General features: G+C 47.1%; 1 protein-coding gene across 2 annotated transcripts in view; it reads right to left on the reverse strand.

The window, feature by feature from the left end:
- The window catches only part of bmpr2b (bone morphogenetic protein receptor, type II b (serine/threonine kinase)), a 398,476-nt gene that overhangs the window by 63,626 nt on the left and 311,034 nt on the right, over positions 1 to 23,816 (reverse strand). For both annotated transcript variants that reach the window (XM_070876232.1, XM_070876233.1), the window contains 2 exons: positions 8,468 to 8,578; positions 222 to 313 (listed from right to left, as the gene is read on the reverse strand). In XM_070876232.1, the coding sequence (XP_070732333.1) occupies positions 222 to 313; positions 8,468 to 8,578 (203 nt within the window). The remainder of the gene's footprint in view (positions 1 to 221; positions 314 to 8,467; positions 8,579 to 23,816) is intronic.

Below are 23,816 nucleotides of genomic sequence, written 5' to 3' on the forward strand. Positions count from 1 at the left end.
ACAATCCTGTCCTCAATTGTTTTCCAGTGACTGTTCTTCCTTTCCCGAATCAGGGGCACTGCAGCCAGTTGTAGTGCCACCAGCTATTGCCTTGGCTGCAATCAGCTATCTCAGCACTGATCCGGCATAGAGCCTGGGCGTTTCCTAGTATGCATGATTTTGGTCTCCAAGAAGCAGCTATTTCTCAAAAGCACATATAAGGTACATTAGGATTTGCCTACCTCAAGCAGCTTGAGGCTGTCCAAGTCCAGGGAAGGTTCAGAGGGTGCAGACTCCATCATGTTCATACTGGGAAGTCCATGCTTCCTATCGCCTGGTTAAAGAAACATCACAAATGGAAAATGATGAACACATTGAAAACAGCTTCTGGTTTTGTGTAGTTTGTGAAATAAATGGTGCACAGTGGGGATACCATTTTTTTTAAATTATCAGATGTGTGAAGACCCTGCATATGCAGCTGTGGGGTTGGGAGCTCAGTGAGGATTTCTTAGATCCACAGGTGTTGTCGGGTCATTGGCGATCACGAGCATCAGCAAGCATTTAAAAAAACAGCACACTCTTTAATATCAACACGTGATCAATATAGCGATCAACTGTGAATGGTAAATTATGGGGAAATATGGTAAAACCTCAAATGGTATTCTGAAGTTAACAGCTCCAAATATTTAATCGTTTCCTGCCAAAACTCCCTCAATTCCTGAGCTATAAACCAAACGCAAGAATGATTTATTTATTTCTTTTACAACTTATTTTGTGTGACTCTTCTGGTGCTCATCAATCAGCGGTAAATGTAGTATCTCCAAATTTGCGGATGACACTAAGTTGGGTGGCAGTGTGAGCTGCGAGGAGGATGCTATGAGGCTGCAGAGTGACTTGGATAGGTTAGGTGAGTGGGCAAATGCATGGCAGATGAAGTATAATGTGGATAAATGTGAGGTTATCCACTTAGGTGGTAAAAACAGAGAGACAGACTATTATCTGAATGGTGACAGATTAGGAAAAGGGGAGGTGCAACGAGACCTGGGTGTCATGGTACATCAGTCATTGAAGGTTGGCATGCAGGTACAGCAGGCGGTTAAGAAAGCAAATGGCATGTTGGCCTTCATAGCGAGGGGATTTGAGTACAGGGGCAGAGAGGTGTTGCTACAGTTGTACAGGGCCTTGGTGAGGCCACACCTGGAGTATTGTGTACAGTTTTGGTCTCCTAACTTGAGGAAGGACATTCTTGCTATTGAGGGAGTGCAGCGAAGGTTCACCAGACTGATTCCCAGGATGGCGGGACTGACATATCAAGAAAGACTGGATCAACTGGGCTTGTATTCACTGGAGTTCAGAAGAATGAGAGGGGATCTGATAGAAACATTTTAAATTCTGATGGGTTTAGACAGGTTAGATGCAGGAAGAATGTTCCCAATGTTGGGGAAGTCCAGAACCAGGGGTCACAGTCTAAGGATAAGGGGTAAGGCATTTAGGACTGAGATGAGGAGAAACTTCTTCACCCAGAGAGTGGTGAACCTGTGGAATTCTCTACCACAGAAAGTTGTTGAGGCTAATTCACTAAATATATTCAAAAAGGAATTAGATGTAGTCCTTAGTATTAGGGGGAATCAAGGGGTATGGCGAGAAAGCAAGAATGGGGTACTGAAGTTGCATGTTCAGCCATGAACTCATTGAATGGCGGTGCAGGCTCGAAGGGCCGAATGGCCTACTCCTGCACCTATTTTCTATGTTTCTATCAAGGTGAGCATGTTAAGGTTTCAGACATTTCAGTACTAAGAACTCACAGGTCAGGTAAACTACGAATTTCACAGAGTAAAGCTGCAGCTACACTGTCCCATCAAACACTCCCAGGGCAGGGACAGCGCAGGTTAGATACAGAGTAAAGTTCAATCTACACTGTCCCATCAAACACTCCCAGAGCAGATACAGCACAGGTTAGATGCAGAGTAAAGCTCCCCTACAATGTACTGACACTGTGTCTCAGCCTCCCAACTTCAGAACAGTGAGCGCTACAGAACGTGTGTGATATTTTTCCATTTCCCACATCACTTTGAGTGACATTGCAGTGCTGCCGATCAGTCATGAATGGTGGTGGACAATTAAACAAACTAATGGGAGGAAGAAGCTCCATGAACAACCCCATCCTCAATGATGGCGAAACCAAGCACTTGAGTGCAAAAGATAAGGCTGATGTGTTTGCAACCATCTTCAGCCAGAAGTGCCGAGTGGATGATCCATCTTGGCCTCCTCCTGAGATCACCACCATCACAGAAGCCAGTCGTCAGCCAATTCGACTCACTCCACGTGATATCAAGAAATGGCTGAGTTCATTGGATACAGCAAAGGCTATGGGCCCCAACACCATCCCGGCTGTAGTGCTGAAGACGTGTGCCCCAGGCTCCTCTATCCAAGCTGGTCCAGTTCAACTACAGCACTGGCATCTACCCGACAAAGTGGAAAATTGCCCAGGTATGATCTATCAACAAAAAGCAGGACAAATCCAATCCGGCTAATCACCGCCCCATCTACCTACTCTCAATCGTCAGCCAAGTGATGGAAGGGGTCATCGACAGTGTTATTGCGCGGCACTTACTCACCAATAACCTGCTCACCATGCTCAGTTTGGGTTCTGTCAGGACCAGTCAGCTCCAGACCTTATTACAGCCTTGGTCCAAACATGGACAAAAGAGCTGAATTCTAGAGGAAAGGTGAGAGTGATTGCCCTTGACATCAAGGTTGCATTTGACCGAGTATGGTATCAAAGAACCCAAGTAAAATTGAACTCAATGGAATCAGGGGGAAAACGCTACACTGGCTGAAGTCATGCCTAGCATAAAGGAATATGGTTGTGGTTGTTGGGGGTCAATCATTTCAGCCCTAGGACAGCGCTGCAGGAGTTCCTCAAGGCAGTGTCCTAGGCCCAATCATTTTCAGCTGCTTCAGCAATGACCTTTTCCCATCATAAGGTCAGAAGTGGGGATGTTCACTAATGATTGCACAGTGCTCAGTTCCATTCTCAACTCCTCAGATAATGAAGCAGTCCGCGCCCGCATGCAGCAAGATCCAGCCAACACTCAGACGTGGGCTGATAAGTGGCAAGTACATTCGCGCCACACAAGTGCCAGGCAATGACCATCCCCAACGAGAGAATCTAGTGTCCTCCCCTTGACATTCAATGGGATTACCATCACTGAATCCCCCACCATCAAAATCCTGGGAGTCACCATTTACCAGAAACTTAACAGGATCAGCCACATAAATACTGTCAAGAGCAAGTCAGAGGCTGGGTATTCTGCAACAAGTGACTCACCTCCTGACTCCTGAAAGCCTTTCCGTAAGGAGCAGAGTGGCAGCAGCATAAAGAGAGCGGGGAGACCAGATACCCGAGACCGGAAGGAGCAGAGTGGCAGTGGCATAAAAAGAGTGGGGAGGCTCCGATTCAGAACCAACAAAAGAAAATCAAAGAGTGATGTCATAGGAGAGCAGGTAGGTGATTGATTGGTGAGTATTACAGCTTTTCTTTGCTTTCTAAGTTAGGGAAGGGGTTTAAATTAAGAGCTGAGAAACTGTAACTTGCTAGTACTTATTAAATTAATAACTTCAAACAAAATAATTAAACAAAACTAAAATGTCGATTGAATCAAAGATTTAACGAATTAATTAATAAATAAAACAAATTTAGAGATGGCAGGGCAGGTGGTGTGTCATAACTGCGGCATGTGGGAGCTGGTAGACAGCATCGCGATCCTGAGCAACCACATCTGCAGTAAGTTTCTGCAGCTCGAGGAACTTCGGCTCAGAGTTGTTGACCTGGAGTACGAGCTGCAGACATTGCGATGCATCAGGGAGGGAGAGTTACCTGGACACTTTGCTCCGGGAGGCAGTCACACCCTTAAGGTTCAATAGTACTTTAGAGTTAATCAATGGTCAGGGACAGGAGGGTCAGGAAGCTATGGGGACCCAGGATGCAGTCATGGAGGAGCCTCATCCCCTGACCCTGTCCAACAGATACGAGGTGTTTGCTCCCTGTATGGACGAGGAAAACGACTGCAGGAAGGTTGGGCCCGGCCGAACCCGACCGAACACTTCCAGGGCAATGGGGCCCTGCCCGAACAACTCCTTGGTGGCGGGGCCCGACCGAACACTTCCACAGTGGTGGGGCCCCGCCCGACGACCCGAACAGCTCTTCGGCGAGCAACCTCCACCCCCGACGTTCCAAAATCCGGAAATACCTGAACCTGGGCTCAAGTGTTTCCGGATTCCTGACGTCAGAAAGATGTTCCAAAGTCCGGCAAAATGCAAAATCCGGAAGGGCCTCGGTCCTGTACTAAATTGAAAGAAGTACAAATAAATCGCTGCTTCACCTGGAAGGAGTATTTGGGGCCCTGAATAGTGGGAAGGGAGGAGATAAAAGGGCAGGTGTTGCATCTCCTGAGCTTGCACGGAAAGGTGCCGTGGGAAGGAGAGGGGGTGCTGGGGGTGACTGCGGAATGGACCAGGGTGTCGCAGAGGGAGCAGTCCCTTCGGAATGCTGAGAGGGGAGGGGAAAATGTGATTGGTGGTGGGATCACACTGGAGGTGGCGGAAATGGCGGAGGATAATCTGTTGAACGTGGGGGCTGGTGGAGTGAAAGGTGAGGGCAAGGGGAACCCTGTCATGGTTTTGAGAGGGAGGGGAAAGGGTGAGAGCAGAGGCGCAGGAAATAAAACGGACACGGTCGAGGGCCATGTTAACCACAGCGGAGGGGAATCCACTGTTGAGCAAAAAGGAAGACATGTCAAAGGCACGAGTGTGAAAGGTGGTGTCGTCAGAACAGATGCGACGGAGACGGGGAAATTGGGAGAATGGAATGGATGCGGGGTGGGAGGCAGTGTAGTCCAGGTGGCTGTGGGAGTCAGTGGCCTTATAGTGGATACTGGTCGAAAGCCTATCCCCAGAGATGGAGATGGAGAAGTCGAGGAAGGGAAGAGAAGAGTCGGAAATAAACCATGTGAAGGTGAGGGAGGGGTGTAAATTGGATGCAAAGTGAATTAAATTTTCAAGTTCAGCGCGAGAGCAGGAAACGGCATCGATACAGTCATCAGTGTACCGTAAAAAGAGGTGAGGGAGGGAAGCCGACTGGACTGGAACAAAGAATGTTCCACATATCCCACGAAAAGGCAGGCATAGCTAGGACCCATGCGGGTTCCCATAGCAACACCTTTAATTTGGAGGAGTGAGTGGAGTTAAAGGAAAAATTGTTCAATGTGAGACCAGATGGAGGCGTCCAGGTAGAGCTAGGTGAGGTGATACATTTTGAGGTGTGAGGTGAGGTACATGTGAGGTGATACATTTTGGCAAAAAAAATAGCAGTAATTATACTCTGAACGGAAGTAGGCTCAGTGCTGTGGAAGAGCAGAGGGATCCCAAGGCTACAGATACACTGGACAATAAAGGCAGCACTTCAGGTTGATCAGGCTGTTACAAAGGCTAATGACATTCGAGGTTTTATCACAAGAGGTATAGAATATAAAAGTCACAAGATAATGATGATCCTTTATAAAACCTCAATTAGACCTCAGTTAGAGAGTGCTGTGTTCAGTATTGGGTTCCACACTTTATGAAGGATTTTAAGGCTTTAAAGAGGATATAATGTAGATTGATTAGGAAACTGTCTGTTAATTAGGTTCACAAATCCGGAACCCTCGGGACCGAGGCCGTTCCGGATTTTGCATTTTGCCGGACTTTGGAACGTCTTTCTGATATCATGAATCCGGAAACACTCGAGCCCAGGTTTGGGTATTTCCAGATTTCGGAACGTCAGAAAGCAGGGGCGGGCGGGTGGGCGCTCGCCGAAGAGCTGTTCGGGTCTCCAAGCGATGAGGTCATCGGGCGGGGCCCCGCCGCAGTGTAGAGGAGCTGGTCGGACGGGGCCCCGCCGAAGAGGAGCTGGTCGGGCAGCCCCGTCGCGGAGGTGGTGTTCGGGCGGGCCAGCGAGGAGTCTCCAAGGTCGGACAGCAGCGGCGGCGAGGTGAGGCCTGAGGGCTGGCAGCGGTGGCACCTCGAGGTTGGCAGGGTCCAGATTCCGGAACATTTTACGGATTCTGGACGACCCTGCCACCAATCAGTCCGAAGTCCGGATTTCGGAACATTCCGGATCCGGATTTTGGACGCTGCACCTGTATAAGGAAATACATTAAAACTCAGCGCCCTTTTCATCATAACATTGTGGATTAGTGGGGCGATATGATAGAAGTGTTTAAAATTATGGAAGGATGGGACAGGGTAGTTAGAAGCAGAATGTTTTTAGAGAATAAGGGCCATAGATACAAGATTTAGAACAGAGGGCAGAAGAAACATCTTCACACAGAGAGTTGTGAAGATGTGGAATTAATTTCCAGGGTTAGTGGTTGAGGCAGAAACTGTCAACATTCAAGATTAGACTGGATAGATGGATTAAGTAAAATGGGTTTAAGGGATATGGGGAGCAGAGTGGATAAATGTGAATTGGAATAGTGGCTCGCATGGAGGGTAAACACTAACACTTACTGGCTGGGCTGGATGGTCTGCTTCAGTGTTATAACTTCTAGCTATTTCAATGTACTAAAAATAAATGCCTCCAGTGATTTGCTGGATAAATGCACACCACCAGTGTGACTAAGACATGCAGACCAGGAAGGTCTCAGGTTCAATCACTGTTTTATTTCAGCTGTTGGGGGTGGTACAATTGGTCTCGGCACCCCGCCAAGGAAGAGGGGGAAAAAATCTGCTCAATTTCCTGCTCCTGATAATTGCCCAGTGACTATCACTACAAAGTTCCTGAGTGTGGACGTAGGGTGAGATGCGCTCTACAAGCAAGTAACCTGATGACACTCCTGTCTAGATTTACACGAGGAAAGGTTACTTGAGTGAAGTATTGGAGGCAACTGTCACCTGTGAAATTGAGCAAAAGTCACTGCCTAAAAGGAGGGGGGGGGGGGGGGAAGTGCGGGAGGGAGAAGGCAGCTGGCACAGGGAATTGAAATGACAAGTGACAGGGAACTTGGGGTCACACATTTTTTTTTCCTCCTCCTTTCTATTATTCTGTTCCTTTTTAAATGCTGTCCATCTGTAATATCTTCCAGTCCTGAGGAAGGTCTTGGAACTGAAATATTGACTGATTGACTTCTGCTTCCCCACAGATGCTGCTTGACCGGCCAAGTGTTTCCAGCTTTCTCTGGTTACACTTAGAACATGCCTGCACTTTACACACACATAGGATTACATAGGATATACGGCACACAAACAGTCTATGCCGGCATTTATACTCCACTCGAGCTTCTTCCCATCTTTCCTCATCTAATTCTATTCCCTTCTCCCTCATATGTTTATCTAGCCATCCCTTAAATGCATCTATATTATTTGCCTCAACTACTCCCTATAGTAACGAGTTCCACATTCACACCACTCTCTGGGTAAACAAGTTTCTTCTGAATTCCCAATTTGATTTCTTGGTGACTATCTTACTGATGGCCGCTAGTTATGCTCTTCCCCACAAGTGGAAACACTATGGGGCCGAAATTGGGTTACGCCCCTCACAGGAAGTGGAGCGCAATGTCGCGTGCTCCACTTCCTGTTGGAGTGGATCTGGGGCACTACACGGGCGAGATCGTCAGAGCTACGCGGCTTCTCCGTCCCCTTCTGTTAAAGGGGAGTGCTGCTGCGAACTCTGCAGGCCCTTTGATGGCCTCCACTGGGCCACCAGAGCTACGTGGTGCCTGGACCACGCGTCAGCAGAACAGAACAGGCCGACTGGTGAGTCGGCTGAAGAAAACAAATGGCAGCACGTGCCACAGCGCACCTCCCCTTTAACGTCCGCCCTGGGAGTGAAAGTCGGCCTGGTTCCTGACCTATGAGGCTGGCGCGGGCAATCGCTGCGCATGGCGATGACATCATCTGGAGGTGCTAACGGGAGGCGCAGAACAGGGCAATTTCGGCCCCTCCGTATCCAGTCTATCAAAACCTTTCATAATTTCAAAGACGTCTATTAGGTCACCCCTCAGCCTTCTCTTTTCAAGAGAAAAGAGACCTAGCCTGTTCATCCTTTCCTTATAGGTATGCCCTTGTATTTCTGGTAAAATCCCTGTAAATCTTCTCTGCACTTCTCTACAGTGCTTTTTTATAATATGATGACCATTTTACACAGTACTCCAAGTGTACTCCACACAGCTTGAGAGAGAACAGGATCTAGCTCGGCTGTGATTACTGCACAGTAAAATAGTCGGCCGACACTTGCCTGTAGAATGGCCACATGGGCAAGGTACCTGCCAGCTGCTAGTGCCTGTGGAATCAACGAGGATTCACCATCTTCAGATGAAGGGTGGAGAAACTTGGCATAGGGAGAAGGACCGCTATTGCACGACACGTACAGTTTTCCGGGGGGTGGGGGGGGACTTTGAACAGTGATAAACTAGGAGTAATGATGGCAGGTTTCACTGCAGACACTCACCTGCAAGCATTCTATATCCAAAGAAGAAAGCTGCGATCAGGACAGCTACGACAGACACTGATGCCAAGGCAATTACAATCGTCTCCTCCTTGTAGTGTGGTCTCCAAGTACCTAGAACACAGAAAGATAAACAACCATCAGTGTTGACTGACCTCAGTTAGCTTTTTGGTACCAATATACGATATAGAAAAAAATTAATGTACCAATAAGGCGGAATTGCATTTGTACAGCACCTTATTAGATCTCTCAAACATCCCAAAGCACTTTACATACCATGAACCACATTGCACAGTCACTATTGTTAGAGCAGTAAGCACGGAAGCGATTTTCACATAGCAAGATCCCACAAACAACAATGACAGATCATTTGCTTTTGGTGCTGTATGTTGAGGGAGGAATGTTCTCCAGAACACCATGAAAATTGCCTGCTCTTCTTTGCCTAGTACCCTGGATTCACCCTGAACTATTGGGACAGACAAATGGGAGCAGAGTTTCTGAAGCACACCAAGTGAGAGTGTTACTAACTGAGCCAAGCTGGCTTGCACTTAATTTGTCAGCAGTAACAGACTTCCAGCCACAGGTATTTCACCCAAAGTGTTATACAGCTCAAAGTGCTCTCTTTAGATACACCCAAAGTTTTGGAAAGACAGAGGGAAACAAATTGGCCTGGTTCGCGCCTCTGAGGGGCGCTAACGGGGCACGAAGGGCTTACCAACTGGGCGTGGCGAAATCAGCAACGCCCGCAAACTTCCATGGCAGGTTTGCACTGGCACTAAAACTTACTACCTCGATCTCTTGCACCCCGGAGATTGTGACGTCATCTGGTGCGCAGCGCCCCATTATCGCCCCGGATGTAAAATTCACTCCGTCCCCTGCAGCATCGTCGAGCATCAACAACGACAGCTGCGGAGGCATTGTCACCTCGGCTGGCCGCTTGGTGAGCGCTAATTAAAGGCAGTGGTGGTCAGGTAGTCCAAAATTTTATTATGTCCCTAGTGTGTTGCATTTTACTTTTTTTGTACCCCACGATTGCTCAGCCCTGCACTCTCTGAGAGCTTGGGGCGGCTATGCGCGTATCGCAGGTGCTGTCGCCCAACATACACAGCCTTGGGCTTCAATGAACGCAGCGTTGGCCCTTCCCTTTAATGGAGGGAAGGAGCCTTTAAAACCAGCACCGCTGTACGGGACATTGTGCAGCGCTCTGCCAATACTGCCCCCCTCTCACTCCCTTTAGTGCTCGAAGGAAAGTGGTAGCTCTACGTAATTTCTAGCCCAGAATTTCTAACTGTGCTGCTGGCTGTTTTTTCACAGTTCAAGTGGACACAATGTGAAGATTTCACGTGCCCATCACTTTTCTTTATCGACCCATCTATATTTCTACACAAAGTAAACATCTAATACAGTTGAGAACACATAAAATGTTATACATCTCGCCAAAGCTAGTCTTGCCTGCTATTAAAAACTACAAGTTTGCTCATTTCTGGGTTGTAGAGCTGGCTTCTCAACAGCATGCCTACTAGATCCAGTGCTTCCCATCAAGCTGCCAGTTAGCATGTTTGGCTGAGCTCAGTTATTTTCTGGTGGGCACTCTAAATGAAGTAACCATAAGGTGGCAAGATGTTCCAAGAGTTAAGTGGGATAGTTAAAACTATCAGAAAGGTCTCCAGTTGGCACTGAGCCATCCAGATCAGAAGGTCCCGTGCCCGAGTCCTGCCTTGTGCTGAATCAACATGTCTCAGCAGCAGGGGCTGCAGCTATTGGGCTTCTCATTGCTGGACATGGGAGGGGAAAAAACCCATCATTTTACAGTGTTGATGTGAGGCATATCGCTGCCAGTAACGTGTGAGAAAAATCGTACCAGAACCAAAGCACTTTAATACAAAAGCAAAATACTGGGAATGCTGGAAATTGAAATAAAAACAGAAAATACTCAACAGGTCAGACAGCACCTGTGGAAAGAGAAACAAAGTTAACCTGTCAGGTTGATGACCTTTTGTCAGAACTGGAAATAGTTAGAGATGTAACAGGTTTTAAGTACAGAGGCGCAGGGAAAGGGGGAAGTGGAGGAAAGAACAAAAGGGGAGGTCTGTGATAGGGTGGAAGGCAGGAAAGATTACATGACAAAAGGAGATGGTAATGAGACAAGTAAAGAAACAAAAGTTGGATCTAGAGGTGTAAATGGGAATAGCAGAATCATTACCAACAGCTGCCATCCATAAAAATGGGAACAGTGGTTATGATCTGAAATTGATGAACTCAATGTTGAGTCCAGAAGACTAAAGCTGTTCCTCGCTTCATTAGAACTGTGTAGAAGACCGAGGACAGCGAAGTCAAAGTGGGACTAGGCAGAGAATAAAAATGTCAGTCGACTGGAAACTAGGGGTCACACTTGTGGATTGAATGGAAGGTTTAATGTTGAGCAATGCACAGATAGATCACAGATGGGGAACTAAACCTGGAATGTTTGGCTGGTAAAGTTTTACATTGTCTACTTGGCAGTGCGTTCAGCCACCTGGATACCTCTGTGGATTAGTACTATGGGTCCAGGGTCCAAGGTCCATTATGGCGGAGGCAAAGGAAAAATTAGACTCAAGTCTCTCGAGTGGGCTTGAACCGACAACCTTTTGAGTCAGAGCAATGGATGCTACCATTGAGCTAAGGCTGACGCCTAAAAGACTGAGGAAGATCAGGAGTTCTACAGCTTTGAGGTCCTGTGGAAGAATGAGCTACAATAGGTAACTATCTTAGTTGTACATGAATTCCAGCTGATGTTTTCCCTCCCTAGTAAGGGAACACTGAAGCTAATGGTCATCACCTCCTACTGACACCAGTGCAGAGATCTGCTAACACAGCAACACCAGGTATCAAACCTGCAATCTTGTGGCTCTACAATATTTAACATCACTGTGAAAAGAATCCTTTAAGTTGAGCTCACAGAATCTATATTGTGTTTCAGAACCAGCTATCAATTCAAAATGCGTTGCCATTCATCATCATCATCATCATCAGAGGCAGTCCCTCGGAATCGAGGAAGACTTGCTTCCATTCTTAGAATGAGTTCTTAGGTGGCTGAACAGTCCAATACAAGAGCCTCAGTCCCTGCCACAGGTGGGACATACAGTCGTTGAGGGTAAGGGTGGGTGGGACAGATTTGCCGCATGTTCTTTCTGCTGCCTGCGCTTGTTTTCTGCATGCACTTGACGATGAGACTCGAGGTGCTCAGCGCCTCCCGGATGCACTTCCTCCACTTAGGGCGGTCTTTGGCCAGGGACTCCGAGGTGTCGGTGGGGATGTTGCACTTTATCAGGGAGGCTTTGAGGGTGTCCTTGTAACGTTTCCTCTGTCCACCTTTGGCTCGTTTGCCATGAAGGAGTTCAGAGTAGAGCGCTTGCTTTGGGAGTCTCATGTCTGGCATGCGGACAATGTAGCCTGCCCAGCGGAGCTGATCAAGTGTGGTCGGTGCTTCAACGCTGGGGATGTTGGCCTGGACGAAGACACTAATGTTGATACGTCTATCCTCCCAGGAGTAACAACTGTGCTGTAAGTATAATATATAGACATGGCTTCACGGTTGAAAATTCTCCATATGAGTGTATGTGTTTGGAAAAGTTTCCCGGACCCAAGCTGAATATACAAGCCTTGCTACAAACGATGCAGAGAGAACAAAAGAGCAGCATTCTTAAAGGACTGATGGCCATGGGTACTGCAACAAACAGAAATGCTTCTTTGGCTATATTGTCCGCAATGCAGTTAGGGGCACTTCAAATACTGTGTGTATGTTTATATTCTTTCACAGCACCTTTCATCCAGCAGTATTTGAAAAATAAACCTCTGACAGCATCAAAAGATTTTTAGTGTTCATATCATTCAGTTTCCAAGAGACACAGAAAGAATGCAGAGCAGAGAGAATGAAACACGGAACATCACATACACAGACCATCCACGCAAACAGATATACAGAAACGGAAAATAAAGTACGAGTGCAAATAAAAGGGATAGTGTACAAATAAGTCAGGAACTCGGAGCAGGCGCACAATGAAAGACAGAGGGAGAGAGACAGAGACACAGAAAGATAGAGAGTGAGAAGTGTGTAAGAAACACTGTCATCTAGTCCCAGGTTCAATTCCCAGTCTGTACTAAATTAACTGATCTTAATCGGGTTCATGATTGCTAACTGGTAACCTTCAGCTTAAAGTGCGCATGTGGTCATTGGGTGAGAAGGACTGGGATCATCTAAGGACTAAATAGCCTGCTGACATTAAGCCTAGGTTTACGGTTCAGCATTCTTGTAACATTGATGGTAACCTGTCTGAACAAAATTGGAGGAACACAGATCAGAAAATCTAGATTTCACTTTCCAGGCTCAACTAACATCACTGAAACAAATTATTTGGTCATTTATCCTATTGTTGATTGTGGGACCTTTCTGTGCACAAATTGGTTGCTGTGTTTCCTAACATGAAAGGCAATTTTTTTTTTTATTCGTTCACGGGACATGGGCGTCGCTGGCAAGGCTGGCATTTATTGCCCATCCCTAATTGCCCATGAGAAGATGGTGGTGAACCACCTATTTGAATCGCTGCAGTCCTTGTGGTGAAGGCACTCCCACAGTGCTGACTTTGTCGTAGCGCTTTGGTACAATTGAGTGTCTTGCTAGGCCATGTCAGTGGGCAGTTAAGAGTCAACCACATCGGTGTGGGTCTGGAGTCACATATAGGCCAGACCGGGTAAGGATGGTCGATTTCCTTCCCTAAAGGACATTAGTGAACCAGATGGGTTTTTACGATAATCCGGTAGTTTCATGGTCACCATTCCTGATACTAGCTTTTAAAAAAAAATTCCAGATTTATTTAATTAACTGAATTTAAATCCCCCAGCTGCCGTGGTGGGATTTGAACTCACCTAGGCCTCGGGATTACTAGTCCTCTAGCATAATCACTATGCTACCATACCCTCATAATAAATAAATACAAGTTCTTTCTTTACTGTATTTCCTGTGAATAAATAGAGAGCGTTCCTTCACAAAATGAGCACTTTTGTTTCCAACAGTTGAGATTTTTGCCACTAAAGGTAATACAATCCAGAACAGTCCTGATGGCTCAGGTAACAGAGACACACAGACTAGTAGATCCAGGTCTGATCCCTGGGCTGTGCTCAATTAGCTGCTCTCAGCTTGGGCCCCAATAAGCATGTGGCAATTGGACTGGCCCAGAGGGCAGCCAAGCACTTGCCCTTGATGACTGACCAGTATGTGGATGCCAAACAAACACAGGAGCTGTGATGCTCCCCACATCTGAATAATCTGCTACTGTTCAATATATAGGTTCAGATATGATCATCAGCTGCTTTACTGGCACTGTTAGAACCATGTCCTAAGCAAGTGTCGGCACTTATGAGAGGGCAGAAGGAAACTGGGTGCGGAGAATTTAAAAATAGATTCTCCCTGCCCAGAGGGAGGATTCTGCTTCATAACCAGCAACAGATGCAGTAAAACTTATAATTTGTAGCCAAACTTGAGTGAGGCGGAGTCACACTCCAATATCACTTTGAAGGTAGCTTGTAGAATAAATAGACAAGCAACACATTACACAGCAGTGGGGTTGCTGGCATTATTGAAGTTTTGACAAGAATTTCTGCAATATCCTTTGAAGATACTGCTGCCGTTGAAGTCTCACTCTCCTTTCTGTCACGTGATGCTGACATCACAAAGTAAGTCTCACTCTCCTCCCTGAACACAGCGAAGGCTACGATGTGCCAGATGTATTGCTGAAGACCTGTGCTACAGCAACGGGATCTACCCGATAATGTGGAAAATTGCGCAGCTATGTCCGATCCATAAAAAGCAGGACAAATCAAACCTGGCCAATTACTGTCCAATCAGTCTACTCTCAATCAGTAGCAAAGTGATGAAAGGAGTCATCAACAATGCTATCAAGCAGCACTTATTCACCAATAACCTACTCACCAATGCTCAGTTTGGATTCTACTAGAACCACTCAGCTACAGACCTCATTACAGCCTTGGTCCAAACATGGACACAAGAGCTGAATACCAGAGGTGAGGTGAGGTGAGAGTAACTGTCCATGACATACATCAAGGCAGCATTTGACCGAATGTGGCACCAAAGAGCCCGAGTAAAACTAAAGTCAATGGGGATCGGGGGAAAATTTTCCAGTGGTTGGAGTCATACCTGGCATAAAGGAACATGGTTGTGGTCAGTGGAGGGTAATCAAGACATCGCTGCAAGAGTTCCTCAGGGCAATGTCCTCGGCCCAACTATCTTTAGCTCCCTTCTCAAAGACCTTTTCTCCACAAGGTCAGAAATGGGGCTGTACGCTGATGACAGCAATACAACAAGACCTGGTCAACATTCAGAGTTGGGCTTATAAGTCGTAAGTAACATTCAACAACAACAACTTGTATTTATATAGCTCCTTTAACGTAGTGAAACACCCCAAGGCGCTTCACAGGAGTATCATGAGATAAAAATGTTACACCGAGCCGCATAAGTAGAAATTAACGCAGGTGACCAAAAGCTTGGTCAAAGAGGTATGTCTTGAAGGAGGAAAGAGAGATCAAGAGGTGGAGAGGTTTAGGCAGGGAGTTCCAGAGCTTGGGGCCTAGACAACAGAAGGCACGGCCACTAATGGTTGAGCGATTATAATCAGGGATGCTCAGGAGGGCAGAATTAGAGGAGTGCAGACATCTCGGGGGCGTTGTGGGGCTGGAGGAGATTACAGAGATAAGTAGAGGCGAGGAAAATAAGGATGAGAATTTTGAAATCGAGGCGTTGCTTAACCGGAAGCCAATGTAGGTCAGCGAGCACAGGGGTGATGGGTGAGCAGGACTTGGTGCGAGTTAGGACACAGGCAGCCGAGTTTTGGATCACCTCTAGTTTACGTAGGGTTAAATGTGGGAGGCCAGCCAGGAGTGCGTTGGAATAGTCATGTCTAGAGGTAACAACGGCATGGACGAGGTCTTCAGCAATGGATGAGCGAGGCAAGGGCGGAAGTGGGCGATGTTACAGAGCTGGAAATAGGAAGTCTTAGTTATGCTGCGGATATGTGGTCGAAAGCTCACTTCAGGGTCAAATATGACACCAAGGTTGCGAACTGTCTGGTTCAGCATCAGACAGAAGTTGGGGAAAGGGATGGAGTCAGTGGCAAGGGAACAGAGTTTGTGGCAGGGACTGAAAACAATGGCTTCAGTCTTCCCAATATTCAATTGGAGAAAATTTCTGCTCATCCAGAACTGGATGTCAGACTCGGAGTCTGAGAATTTAGAGATTGTGGAGGGTTCGAAAGAAGTGGTAGTGAGGTAGAGCTGGGTGTCATCAGCGTACATGTGGAAACTGATGTTGTGTTTCTGGATGTTGTCACCAAGGGGCAACATGTAGATGAGAAATAGGAGGGGGCTAAGGATAAATCCTTGGGGAAACCAGAGGTAATGATGTGGGGGCAGGAAGAGAAGCTGTTGCAGGAGATTCTCTGGCTGCGATTAGATAGATAAGAATGGAACCAGGCGAGTGCAGTCCCACCCAGGTGGACGACAGTGGAGAGGCGTTGAAGAAGGATGGAGTGGTCAACCGTATCAAAGGCTGCAGACAGGTCATGAAGGATGAGGAGAGATGGTTTACCTTTGTCACAGTCACAAAGGATGTCATTTGTGACTTTAATGAGAGCTATTTCGGTACTGTGGCAGGGGCGGATACCAGATTGGAGGGATTCAAAAATGGAATTGCGAGAAAGATGGGCACGGATTTGGGAGTCGACAACACGTTCAAGGACTTTGGAGATGGAGCGGTAGTTTGCAAGGATGGAGGGATCGAGGGTTGGTTTTTTGAGGAGAGGGGTGATGATGGCAGATTTGAGCGACGGGGGAGAGAACCGTTAATAATGTCAGCTAACATGGGAGCCCGAAAAGGAAGTTGAGTGGTCAACAGTTTGGTGGGAATTGGGTTAAGGGAGCAGGAAATGGATCTCATGGACAGGATGAGCTTGGAAAAGTCATGAGGGGAGATCGGAGAGAAACTGGAGAAAGATGTGAGGTGAAGGCTAGTGCAGGGGGTTTCCTTAGAGGAAGTTTGGCCCAGTGGGCTAGGGGAAGGAAGGGAAGAGGCAGAGGCAGCCGAACGGATGGTCACAATCTTTGAGACAAAGAAGCCCATGAGTTCCTCACACTTATTGTCGGAGGTGAGGGTGAAGACTGGGGAGAGGGGTTTAAAAAGACGGTTAGCAGTGAAGAATAGAAGCCGGGGTTTATCTTTACATTCCAGAATGATTCTGGATTAGTGAACGATTTTGGTAGATAAGAGCAGGACCCAATAATGATTTATGTGGTCCAACCAGATCTGGCAGTGAATGGCTAAACCAGTTGTTTGCCATATCCGTTCAGGTCTATGTCCCTTGGACTTAAGGGAGCGAAGATCAGGGTAGTACCAGGGGGAATGGCCAGGGTGAGAGACAGTAATTGTTTTAACAGGGACTAGGGCATCAAAGGTGGTGGTGAGGGTGTGATTGAGCAGATCGGTAGCTGCAGAGATGCCATGGTGAATAGAGGGCCAAAGGCTGGACAGTTGGGAGTTGATAAGTGCAGTTGTAAGCAAGTCGGGAGAGGTTTTTTTTCCAGGGATGGACACAGAAGCAGGTAGTGTTGTGGTGGGTGGAAGAGGGATGTGGGTGGAGAGCGATACGAGGAAGTGGTCAGAGATGGCCTTATCTGCGATTGACACGATGGGAGTAGCGAGGCCACGAGAGATGGCAAGGTCGAGGGGCTGGCCGTGAATACGGGTTGGGGAGTTTACATGGAGGAAGAGATTAAGGGAGGACAGGAGGCCAGTGAACTCAGAGGAGAGAGGGAATGATGAATTGAGATGGAGGTTTAAATCACCGAGGATGAGAAGTCGGTCGGTACAGAGGCAGAGTGAGGAAAGTAGTGAAGAAATATCGGTAATAAAAATGTTTAAGGTACTAGGGTGGGCGGTAGAGAACGAGAATTTTAAATGAGAGAGGAGAGGGGTGGAATAGGGTGAGATGCTCAAAGGAGGAGAAAGTGCCGGAGGAGTAGGGGACAGAGCAAGGTGTGATTTGCTGATGAGAGCCACATCGCCACCATGGCAGTCTGAGTGGGACAAGTGATGGAAGGTACAGCCAGGCAGAGAGGCTGCACTTAAGGGTAAGGTATCATCGTCCCTCAACCAGGTTTCCGTCAGGGCCATGGTGTCGATGCCATCATCCACGATAAGCTCATGGATGGAAAGGGACTTGTTCGCAAGCGAACTGACATTCTGGAGGGAGATGCAGTGCCAGGCAATGACCATCTCCAACAAGAGAGTGTCTAAACTACCCCTTGACATTCAATGGCATTACCATCACTGAATCCCCACCCAGCAATATCCTGGGGTCACCACTAAGCAGGAACTAAACTGGACGAGCTACATAAATACCATGGCACTAGAGCAGATTAGGGGCTGTGTATTCTGTAGCGAGTGGCTCACCCTCTGACTCTGCAAATCCTCTCTACCTGCTACAGGGCACAAGTCAGGAGTGTGATGGAATACTCTCCATTTTCTTGGATGGGTGCAGCTGCTGGGGATGTTAGCTTGGACGAGGACACTGATGTTGGCGCGTCTGTCCTCCCAGGGGATTTGCAGGATCTTGCGGAGATATCGTAGGTGATATATCTCCAGCGATTTGAGGTGTCTTCTGTACATTGTCCATGACTCTGAGCTATACAGGAGGGTGGGTATTACTACAGGCCTGTAGACCATGAGCTTGGTGGTGGATTTGAGGGCCTGGTCTTCGAACACTCATTTCCTCAGGCGGCCAAAGGCTGCACTGGCGCACTGGAGGCGGTGTTGACTCTCCGCATCAATGTCTGTTTTTGTTGATAAGAGGCTGCCGAGGTACGAGAAATGGTCCACGCTGTTGAGGGCCGCGCCGTGGATCTTGATGACTGGGGGGCAGTGCTGTGCAACGAGGACAGACTGGTGGAGGACCTTTGTCTTACGGATGTTTAGCGTAAGGCCCATGCTTTCATATGCCTCAGTAAATACATCGACTATACCCTGGAGTTTAGCCTCAGAATGTGCGCAGACGCAGGCGTCTTCCGTGTACTGTAGCTCAACGACAGAGATTGGGGTGATCTTGGACCTGGCCTGGAGGCGGCGTAGGTTAAACAGCGTCCCACTGGTTCTGTAGTTTAGTTCCACCCCAGTGGGGAGCTTGTTGACTGCGAGGTGGAGCATGGCAGCGAGGAAGATTGAGAAGAGGGTTGAAGTGATGACGCAACCCTGTTTGACCCCGGTCCGGCGTGGATTGGGTCTGTAATGGATCCATTGGTAAGGATCACGGCCTACATGTTGTCATGGAGCAGGCGAAGGATGTTGACAAACTTTTGGGGGCATCCGATACGGAGGAGGACGCTCCAAAGACCCTCGCGGTTGACAGTGTCAAAGGCCTTTGTAAGGTTGAAAAAGGCCATGTATAAGGGCTGACGCTGCTCCATGCATTTTTCCTGCAGCTGTCAGGCAGTGAGTTTCAGACCCCCACAACCCTCTGGGTGAAGAAATTGCCCCTCAAATCCCCCCTAAACCTCCTACCAATTACTTTAAATCTATGCCCCCTGGTTGTTGACTCCTCTACTAAGGGAAATAGGTCTTCCTATCTACTCTATCTAGGCCCCTCATAATTTTATACACCTCAATAAGATCTACCCTCAGCCTCCTCTGTTCCAAAGAAAACAAACCCAGCTTATCCAATCTTTCCTCATAGCTAAAATTCTCCAGTCCAGGCAATATCCTCATAAATCTCCTCTGTACCCTCTCTAGTGCAATCACATCTTTCCTGGTGACCAGAACTGCATGCAGTATTCTAGCTGTGGCCTAACTAGTGTTTTATACATGCCAAGCATAATCTCCCTGCCCCTGTTTTCTATGCCTCGGTTAATAAAGGCAAGAATTCTGTGTACCTTCTTAACCACTTTATCTACCTGGCTTTCTACCTTCAGGGATTTGTGGACATGCACTCCAAGGTCCCTTTGTTCCTCTACACTTCTCAGTGTCCTACCATTTAATGTGTATTCCCTTGCCTTGTTAACTCTCTCCAAACGCATTACCTCACACTTCTCCGGATTGAATTCCATTTGCCACTGTCCTGCCCACCTGACCAGCTCATTGATATCTTCCTGCAGTCTACAGCTTTCTTCTTCATTATCAACCACACAGCCAATTTTTGTATCATCTGCAAACTTCTTAATCATACCCTCTACATTCAAGTCTAAATCATTGATATATATCACAAAAAGCAAGGGACTTAGTACTAAGCCCTGCGGAACCCCACTGGAAACAGTCTTCCAGTCACAAAAACACCCATCAACCATTTGCTTCATGCCTCTGAGCCAATGTTGGATCCAACTTGCCAATTTGCCCTGGATCCCATGGGCTTTTACATTCGTGACCAATCTGCCACGTGGGACCTTATCAACAGCCTTGCTAAAATCCATAAACACTACATCAAATGCACAACCCTCATTGACCCTCCTTATTACTGCCTCAAAGAATTCAATCAAGTTAGTCAGACACGACTTTCCCTTAACAAATCCATGCTAACTGTCCTTGATTAATCCATGTCTTTCGAAATGAAGCTGTATCCTGTCCCTCAAAATTTTTTCCAGTAATTTTCCCATCACCGAGGTTAGGCTGACTCGGTCTATGTCCTTCTCCCTTTTTAAACAAGGGTATCCTCCGGTCTTCTGGCACCACACCTGTAGCCAGAGAGGATTGGAAAATGATGGTCAGAGCCTCTGCTATTTCCTCTTTTGCTTCTCTTAACAGCCTGGGATACATTTCATCCAGGCCTGGGGATTTATCCATTTTCAAGGCTGCTGAACCCCTTAATACTTCTTCTCTCACCATGTTTATTTCATCGAATATTTCACACTCCTCCTCCCCGATTGCAATGTCTGCATCACCCCTCTCTTTTGTGAAAACAGACGCAAAGTATTCATTAAGAACCATATTCATGTCTGCCGCCTTAACACACAGATCATCTTTATGGTCTCTAATAGGCCATACTCTTTTTTTAGTTATCCTCTTGCTCTTAATGTATTTATAAAACATCTTTGGGTTTTCCTTGATTTTACTTGCCAACATTTTTTCATGCTCTCCTTTGCTTTCCTAATTTCCTTTTTAATTTCACCCCTGCACTTTCTATACTCCTCTGGGGTTTCTGCCCTCGGTATGTCATAAGCCACCCATTTTTCTTTGTCCTACCCTGTATGCCCCTTGACATCCAGGGACCTCTAGATTCGTTAGTCCCACCCTTTTTCTTTAAGTGAACATACTTGCTCTGAACCATCAGGATCTCTTTCTTGAATGCCTCCCACTACCCCGACACCTTCCAGTAGCTGTTTCCAATCCACTTTGGCTAAATCACATCTCAGCTTAGTAAAATTGGCTTTCCCCCAATTAAGAACTTTTATTCCTGGTCTATCTTTGTCATTTTGTTGGAGATATATCACCAACCATGTCTCCGCAAGATCCTGCAAATCCCCTGGGAGGACAGGTGCACCAACATCAGTGTCCTCGCCCAGGCTAACATCCCCAGCATTGAAGCACTGACCACACTCGATCAGCTTCGCTGGGCAGGCCACATAGTTCACATGCCAGACACAAGACTTAGACGCGGGCAACCATTTGGCCACGGCTAAGGGCGGTGAACATCTGGTCCTGTTGACAGCTTGCAGGACATGCTGGGAGGGCGAGGAGCATGCGCACAGACTCCACTGCACATGCGATAGCTGCCGGCAGTGTTTTCAGCGCAGGGCTGTAGCTCCACCCCCACACTCCACCATGGATGCCGTGCCAGGACCCATGACACTCAGCAGAGGGGCCAGGATACTAATAAAGTTTTTTGGGGCCCTTTCTAATGCACAAAGTCGGTGTATAAAGGGTCAGTGCACCAAAAAAATGGGTTGGCCAAAATTGGGCCCAATATTAGGGTAGTTGAAATCCCCTATTACTGCCCTATAGTTTTTGCACTTCTCAGAAATTTGCCTACATATTTGCTCTTCTATCACCCTCTGACTGTTTGGGGGCTATAGTACACTCCCAGCACTGTGATTGCCCCTTTTTTGTTCTTCAATTCAACCCATATAGTCTCAATTGATGATCCTTCTAACATATCAACCCTACTCACAGCTCTAATTGTTTCTTTAATCAATACTGTGACCCCACTCCTTTTATATCCCCCTCTCTATCAAGTCTGAAAACCCTATAACCAGGAATGTTGAACTGCCATACCTGCCCTTCTTTCAGCCATGTCTCAGTAATAGCTATAATATCATACTTCTAAGTGTATATCTGTGCTCTCAGCTCATCTGCCTTATTCCCTTAAATCCTTGCATTGAAGTATATTGAAGTATATAGGTCTATGCACTTGAAGACAGGTGATTCGCTGATAAAAGGACTGCCAATAACTTTCCTCTGGTTTCACCTGTCAGTCGCCCAGGATTTGGCTCAACCGATTGGGAAAAAAAAAGACTTGCATTTATACAGCGCCTTTCATGACCACCGGACATCCCAAAGCGTTTTACAGCTAATGAATTGCTAGGAGACAAGTGAGGACAATGTATGGAACCATCCAAAGCTGATGGCTTGTATGGGAACAATGTTGATTCCAAGCCGCCTTTGTTCCCATTCATTCCCCACTGTGTTCATCACCCTTTGAGCAAAGAACACCTTCTTGACATGAGCCTTAAATTTGTCTTTCACCAGTGTGAACCTTTGTTCTCTGTAATAATGTGGGTGACTTTTGTATTCTATTTTCACAGACAAGGTAAATGTGATTCAAAGATTTGTTTGAGTTAGCTGAATCTTTAAAGGAATTCCTTTGTCTTTGTGAAAGGGAGCAGGCAACATGCATATTGGGTTCAACTTAGTTTGTATTTCGTGAGAGCTAGTTAGTTTGGTATCATCAGATAGCACACTCCAGATTCGAGTCTTAGTCTGCACCGAGTTAGGCGACAGTTCGGCAGAAAGTAGAGGCACTATAATTACTTCATTATCCCTTAGGCTAGGGAGGAGGAGCACGGGGGCGGGGGTGGCGAAATCATTCAACTCCCTTGGTCCTGATCATTAACCAGTGAGCATTGCTGGAATGTCTGCTTCTGTGGATGTCAGGGGAGTACAGGATCAACGACAACAACATGTATTTATATCGTGCCTTTAACGTAGTAAAACGTCCTAAGGCGCTTCTCACAGGAGTGTTTTAAGACAAAACAAATACATTTTATACCAAGCCACATAGAAGAAATTACAGCAGATGACCAAAAGCTTGGTCAAAGAGGTAGGTTTTAAGAAGCAGAGGTAGAAAGACGGAGAGGTTTAGGGAGGGAATTCCAGAGCTTGGGACCTAGGCAGCTGAAGGCACGGCCACCAAGGACAAGATCAAGCTTGGTTGTGATGCTCTTATGACTGAACAGCCTGCCAACACTTATGAAATTGGCTCACACATGATGAATGAGCACTTAGGAGGTTGGGCAAGATACTATGGGGCCGAAATTGCCCACAGCCCAAAACGAGGTGCACCAACCACTTGTTGGTGTGCATTACAGCCACAATGGGTGCGGCGGCCATTAGAGCGAAATTGAGCGATTTTGCAGAAAAACCGAGTGTTGTGGTGTTGGTGGCGGGAATGGGCTCTTTGCAGCGGTGTGGGGCCGGACTGGCCAATTAGGCCGAGAAATTCAGCTGATGCCCATTGACTGATAATGAAGCAACAGCTCCCTGGCCTTCTTAAAGGGCAAGTTTTGCAGCTAGGCCCTGACCATTGAGTTTGTCTCTATTGCTTGTGAAGGAATGGCTATTGCAAGAGGTGTACGGAGGGCCAGCCACTTCTCTGATGTTGAACTTGAGATCCTGGTCCAAGCTGTGGAGGGAAGGATGCGCACTTTCCATCCAGACACAGGAAGATCCAGTCGCACCGTTTTTGTCAATGCGTGGAGAGAGATAGCTGTGGAGGTGTCGGGGACCTCAATTCATGACCACACCGCCATCCAATACCGCAAAAAGCTGAACGACATTATTCGTCTTATGAAAGCGAGTACATGTTCCCCCAACTCCTCACCTTCCATCTCTGAGCCTCTCCTTCACCTTCTCTTATTTCTCACCTTCACTGTATAGTCACTGAAGCACCATTTGATTGTTGAGGCATGTATATCTATGTGTCTATACTCGCAATGGAGGCTTCCTTTCAAGTGAGTATTGGACCCACACTTGCACTCATTGCCGAGGCCACATGACACTGTTACTCAGCAACCTTTCTTTGCTTTGCAGGCCAAGGTCTCCCAC

The sequence above is a fragment of the Pristiophorus japonicus genome, chromosome 3 (assembly GCF_044704955.1).
Source record: "Pristiophorus japonicus isolate sPriJap1 chromosome 3, sPriJap1.hap1, whole genome shotgun sequence".
NCBI classification, from domain to species: domain Eukaryota; kingdom Metazoa; phylum Chordata; class Chondrichthyes; family Pristiophoridae; genus Pristiophorus; species Pristiophorus japonicus.